General features: G+C 55.1%; 1 protein-coding gene across 1 annotated transcript in view; it reads left to right on the top strand.

The window, feature by feature from the left end:
* Positions 1-3,695: 3,695 nt before the first annotated feature.
* CASZ1 (castor zinc finger 1) overlaps positions 3,696-5,787 on the top strand; it is a 16,961-nt gene continuing 14,869 nt past the window's right edge. The window contains exon 1 of the mRNA XM_006885761.1: positions 3,696-4,185. Within this exon, the coding sequence (XP_006885823.1) occupies positions 3,738-4,185 (448 nt within the window). The 5' untranslated portion in view covers positions 3,696-3,737. The remainder of the gene's footprint in view (positions 4,186-5,787) is intronic.

A 5,787-nucleotide genomic window follows, 5' to 3' on the forward strand; every position in this document is an offset into this window, starting at 1 on the left:
AGGGGGCTCTGTGCTATGGGAGCAGAGAGTGGGGGTGTGGAGGAGACAGGCAGGGGCCAAAAGGGACATGGGGCCGACTGAGGCTTCCTAGGAGCCCCCTGGAGCCTCCGCGAGGAAATTGCTGGGCAATCCAAGCCCACTGACCCCGACCCCCACTGATCCCCAGCCTGGGCAGGATCTTGTCCAGGGTAAGCCTGGGCTCTGGGGTGTCTGTGGCTGTGAGGATCCGTGTCAGCCTCTGAGATGCGGACAGTGGCACTTCCTACTTCACTGGGATGTTAGGCATCACTGAGATGGTGTCTGGAAAGGTGAGCAGTTCAGGCCGAGCCCCATTCTCCCTCTAGGCCCATCAGGATCTCAGCTAAGAAAAGAGCTGCCTGTAGGTGCCTGGTGGGGCTGGAAAGGAGCAGAACCCTAGGAGGGTAGGGCAGAAAGTGGGGGGCGATGAGAGAGAGAGGCCCTCCAGCCTCCCCTTGCTCCCTCCCTCTTCTGTGCAGGGTAAGGTGTCCTGCTGCCAGGTTCTCCTGCCCAGATGTGGAGCCACATCTGGCCATTAGGCACCCTCTCACCTTACCATTCGGTACCCACTGCACTGCTCAGAGAACCGCCTGGGACCCAGAGATAATGGGAGGCAAGGCCAGACACTGAGCTCCCACTTCGGGTGATGGGGGCCACCTCCCGCTTTCTTCCCTGGGAGCCCACCCCAGGGTACCAGCCTGAATGGTCTCACCTCAGCTACCCTCACCCCTTACCTCCCCCTCAGTAAGCGAACAAGAGAGCCCGTGCCTTCCCACCCTCTGGTCCAGCCTGCCCCCTGGGCAGTATTGTTCCCAGAGGAAGTGTCCAGTGTAAATAGAGCAGCGGGCAGGCTGGTGGCGGGAAGGAGATGAAAGGGGCAGTGACAGGGCCGGGGGACGGATGGCTTCCTCCCATTGAGGCCTGGCTACGGGCGTTTATATTTTAGGGAAGAAAGTCAGGGGAATGTTTACATGGGCAGGAGCCTGGGGTCAGATGGGGGTGGGGGTGGTAGTCTGCGGGTCCTCTCACTCCACTGGGGAGCAGGGGAGGAAGGCCTGGGTTGGTCCAAAGGCAGGCACGAGGGCAGCTTCAAACTTACATCCATCACCTCTCACTCAGCCTTGTATGTGCCCCCCCCCAGGAGCACTGCCTCTGCCTCCTCCCCATAGCCCAGCCCTCGGCCTTCTCCCACCTCCGCCCCTGGGGCCACAGTAGAGTCAGAGGGAGGGCAACATCTGGAAGGCAGGTGGGCTGGGGCCGAGCAGCAGCTGGAGAGCAGGTGGAGGGGGGAGTCGTTAGGAGCAAAGGGGCCGGAGGGCTGGGGGGGCCCAGGGTGCACAGCTGCATCCCAGCTGGAGGGGGGCCCAGGCAGGGTCTGAGCCAGGCACACAGCCGAGATGGGAAGAGGGTGGGCAGGCTGGGTGGGCCATAGTGTGGTTGAGGCTCCAGGATGGGTGGGGGTACCGGGGGGGAGGGGTGTCACCAGCAGCAAGTGCAGCCTGGGGAGCTTGTGCTGCCCTCTCTTCCTTGGGATAAATATTTATAGATTCATTTGCCGTCTGCCGTACACACTTGGCTGCTTCCCTCCTGGTAAAAATAGTGCAGAGCCCCCCCTCTTCCTTCCCCATCCAGGACAGGGGACAAAGGGGACCAGGTGAGACCTCTCCCCTATAGGGCCAAGAGTAGTGAGAGATTGGGCCAGAGGCCTGGTGAAGGGAACTTGGTGGCACTAAGCTTGGGAGGCGGCCCCGAGACTAAGTGTCAGGTGGGATTGGAGCCCCACTGCTGAGGGTGAGGAAGGGTTCCCTCATCTGTGCTCTGTGACTGGAGGTGTAGCAACACCGAGTTGGAGAGGTGGGAAAACTGGAACTGATTTGGGCAATGAGAGGCCAAAGGGCCAGGAGGCAGGCAGACCTCTTCTCTGATGTCAGGGTGAGGTGTCTGCAGATAGCAAGAACAGCCAGGCCGGCTAAGGCTATGCACACTGGCGCTGACCACGTGGCTGGGGTCAGCCTGTGCCCATTGGATGCTGTCTCTTATCAGGAGGGGACGAGTGTACACTTCTAAATGTACAGGCAGATCCTCTCGTGAGGCTTAGGGCAGGCACAGGGTATAGTCAGTCCTACTTGCGTGTCTCGGTGGGATTCCAGAGGGATTGGTCCAGAGGTATTTTATGGGGATTGATCCACTATAATGAAGTCTCTTCTGATTGTGAACTTGAGGGGTAGAGCCTGACCAGTCCTCTGGTAGAGGGCACTTGATTCAGGACACAAGGAGCCTGGCAATTGGGAGCCAGCTTCAGTGCAGCCCCCTGTGCACCAAGTGTGAGCTGAAGACCATGTTTAGGGCAGCCCCTGCCCATCCCAGCTCCACCAAAGAGTCTGACACACAGTAGAGGCTTGCTGGATGGATACATGGATCTGTCAGCAGACAGACATAAGTAAACATGTGAGGGGTGTGTGTGTGTGTGTGTGTGTGTGTGTGTGGACTCTCATTGGGCTTTGTGACAGACCTCAAACTGGTGGAGAGCTTGTATTCCACAGGGTCCTCAGTGTCATCACAGAGACAAGAGGTTGGGGGCTGTTCATCTGCCCTGAGTCCAGGGAATGTTTCTGGCTATTTGTGTTGTTGATCTGTCAGGTTGAAGGGCTAGACAGTGAAACTTCCACTTCTGGGCTTCCCACTGAGAAGTTCAGAGATTTCTGCCTTTTCCAACTGGGACTCCTTGGGGTGAGAAGTGACTCTTCAGAGCCAGTGAAGGCAGTCCAAGAGCTGGCCGACCGAGGGCAAGAAGGACATGTGAGGTCATGGCCAGATGGTGGAGGGGAGGACGAATGGCTTTAAAATGGGCTGAGGCATTGTGCATCTTATTGGTGCTTGAGATGAGGGTAGGACAATAGGAAATATCCAGGAAACCAAGAGAGGGACTGGGGTGGGGATAGAAATGCCTAACCAAGGTTGGGAGTAAGAACATGACTTCCTGGAAAGGCCCAGGTAGCTGGAGAAACGAAGATTCTGGAACTCCCAGGGAAGAGGGTGGAGTCCCGGCACCTGGCCAGAAGAGAAGCCATGGAGGAGGTGATGCAGAGGGAATGGGTCAGGTGATGCAGAGGGGAAGAGTCAGCTCATGCTTCTGGGCAGGCAGGCAGGAGGCCACACAAGCTGGCCTGGCCCTTGGCTGTTTCCTCCCTAAGAGGCCGTAGGTAGGGAAGAAAGCTTACAAGGTGGACCTCAGTCCAAAGCTTGTCCGTGCCTCAATTTCCTGGTGTGTCCAAGGGCTCACCCACCCCCTTTCTACCAGGACTTACTGCTCCCTCCCCCCCCGCCCCCCGGAAGCCAGCACATCTAGGAAATGCTGCCAGGAGCTAGGTGTTGGGAAGAGGCCTCCTTGTATTCATTCATTCATGCATTTATTTATCTGTTCATTCACAAGCTATTTCCTGGAGCACCTACTCTGTGCCAGGTGCTGTTCCAGGCTGGGGAGAGGGTGGTACACAGGGGCAGCCCCTGACACTCTCACTCTAATCTTGTGTAAATGCTCTGGACAGTCTTGAGCTGCACAGGAACAGGAAGACCTCTGGCTTAGGGGGTGGGGAAGGGCCAGGTCTCAGCCCTTCAAGGGGTGGCAGTGTTGGACCTGCATTCTCTGACACATGCCCTCCTCCATCCCTTCAGCTGAAGGCACCCAGTGCTCCCACCCGCCTGCAGGCAAGCCCGCCATGGCGGCAGCCAAGCGCAAAGGCGGCCTGAAGCTCAACGCCATCTGTGCCAAGCTGAGCCGCCAGGTGGTGGTAGAGAAGGGAGCAGAGGCTGGCTCCCACACTGAAGGCAGCCCCTTGCGGCCCCGGGACAAAGAGCGCAGTGGCCCTGAATCGGGGGTGGCCCGGACCCCCCGCAGCGAAGAAGACAAGAGACGAGCAGTGATTGAGAAGTGGGTCAACGGAGAGTACAGCGAGGAACCAGTGACCACCCCAGTGCTGGGGCGCATCATCCGGGAGGGCCTGGAGCAGCCCCCTGAGGGCGTCTACATGGTGCAGCCCCAGGGCTGCAGCGATGAGGAGGACCATGGAGAGGAGCCCACCAAGGACAGCAGTGTCACGGAGGAGAAGGACTCAGACCGGGCAGCCACAAAGGATGACAGTGGTCCCAATGCCAAGCAGGCCTCTGGTAAGTGTCTGCCTTCAAAGAGATAGGACACCACCTCGTGGGGAGGGCCCTGACAGAAGGCTGCTGTGTCCAGGAGCACACATGCATCCCTTACTCTGGCTCTAACTGTGGGCCTGAACACAGCTTGCACCCCTGAGGGAAAGGGTAGGAACTTGGACACAAGGTAAGTGACTGAAAGAGGTGGAAGGAGGTCAACAAGGAGGGAAAGAAGTGGTGCCAGGAAGCTATTTTCCCAAGTGTGTGAACAAGGCTGTTGTGTACCACTGAGTCGGAACCAACTCATAGCTCATCTTGCAGTGGGTTTTTTTAGAGGCTATTAATCATACAGGAGGAGATGGCCCATCTTTCTCCCATGGAGCAGCTGGTGGATTTGAAACACTGGCAGCACAGCTCCTTACCACTAAGCCACCAGAGTTCTCTGTGAGCAGAGGCTAAGAGCTGCCTAAAAGAAAAAGATGATAGATGATTGATAGATAGATAGATAGATAGATAGATAGATAGATAGATAGATAGATGAGTGGAGAGACAAATGGACAGTGGATAGGTGGGTGGGTGGATGGATGGATGGATGGATGGATGGATGGATGGATAAATAGAAAGATGAATGGATGAGTAGATACACAAATAGATGGACCGTGGATGGGTGGATGGATGGATGGATGGGTGGATGGATGGAAAGAAAGATGAATGGATGAGTAGATACACCAGCAGATGGACAGAGGATGGGTGGATGGATGGATGGATGGATGGATGGATCAATGACTAGATGGATGGATGGATGGATGGATGAGTAGATGGAAAAAAAGATGAATGGATGAGTAGATACACAAACAGATGGACAGTGGATGGGTGGATGGATGGATGGATGGATGGATGGATGGATGGATGGATGGATGGATGAGTGGTTGGAAAGAAAGATGAATGGATGAGTAGATACACAAACAGATGGACAGTGGATGGATGGATGGAAAGAAAGATGAATAGATGAGAAGATACACAAACAGATGGACAATGGATGGATGGATGGATGGATGGATGGATGGATGGATGGATGGAAAGAAAGGTGAATGGATGAGTAGAAAAAAAACAAATGGACAGTGGATGGGTGCATGGATGAATGGAAATAAGGATGAATGGATGAGTAGATACACAAACAGATGGACAGTGAATAGAAGGACAGTGGGTGGGAGTGAGTGGAAAGACAGATGGAAGGACTGGGTAAGAGTGAGTAGATGGATGGATGGATGGATGGATGGATGGATGGATGGATGGATGGATAGACAGACATTTGGTGGGAGGTAGAGAGGAGGATGGATGGACAGTGAATGGGTAGGTAACTGGAAGGATTGACTGAGTGAATAGATAGTAGATGGACATTTGGTGGATAAGTGAAGGGATGGATGGAGAGATGGACAGTGAGTGGATGGATGAGTGGACATAAGACTGGCTCTATTTTTACCACACCTACACAGGACAAGTCTATTTGGGATCACAATATTTTCAGGCAAGTGTGGAAGGCAACGGTCAGCACCGAGAACTGTCTGAGCTGTTCAAATGTGATTTCTCAGGGAGGTTTCTCTGAGGAACTCTGGGATAGCTTTT

The sequence above is a fragment of the Elephantulus edwardii genome, unplaced genomic scaffold (assembly GCF_000299155.1).
Source record: "Elephantulus edwardii isolate Elephantulus edwardi_28Jun2011 unplaced genomic scaffold, EleEdw1.0 scaffold00045, whole genome shotgun sequence".
Classification (NCBI taxonomy): Eukaryota; Metazoa; Chordata; class Mammalia; order Macroscelidea; family Macroscelididae; genus Elephantulus; species Elephantulus edwardii.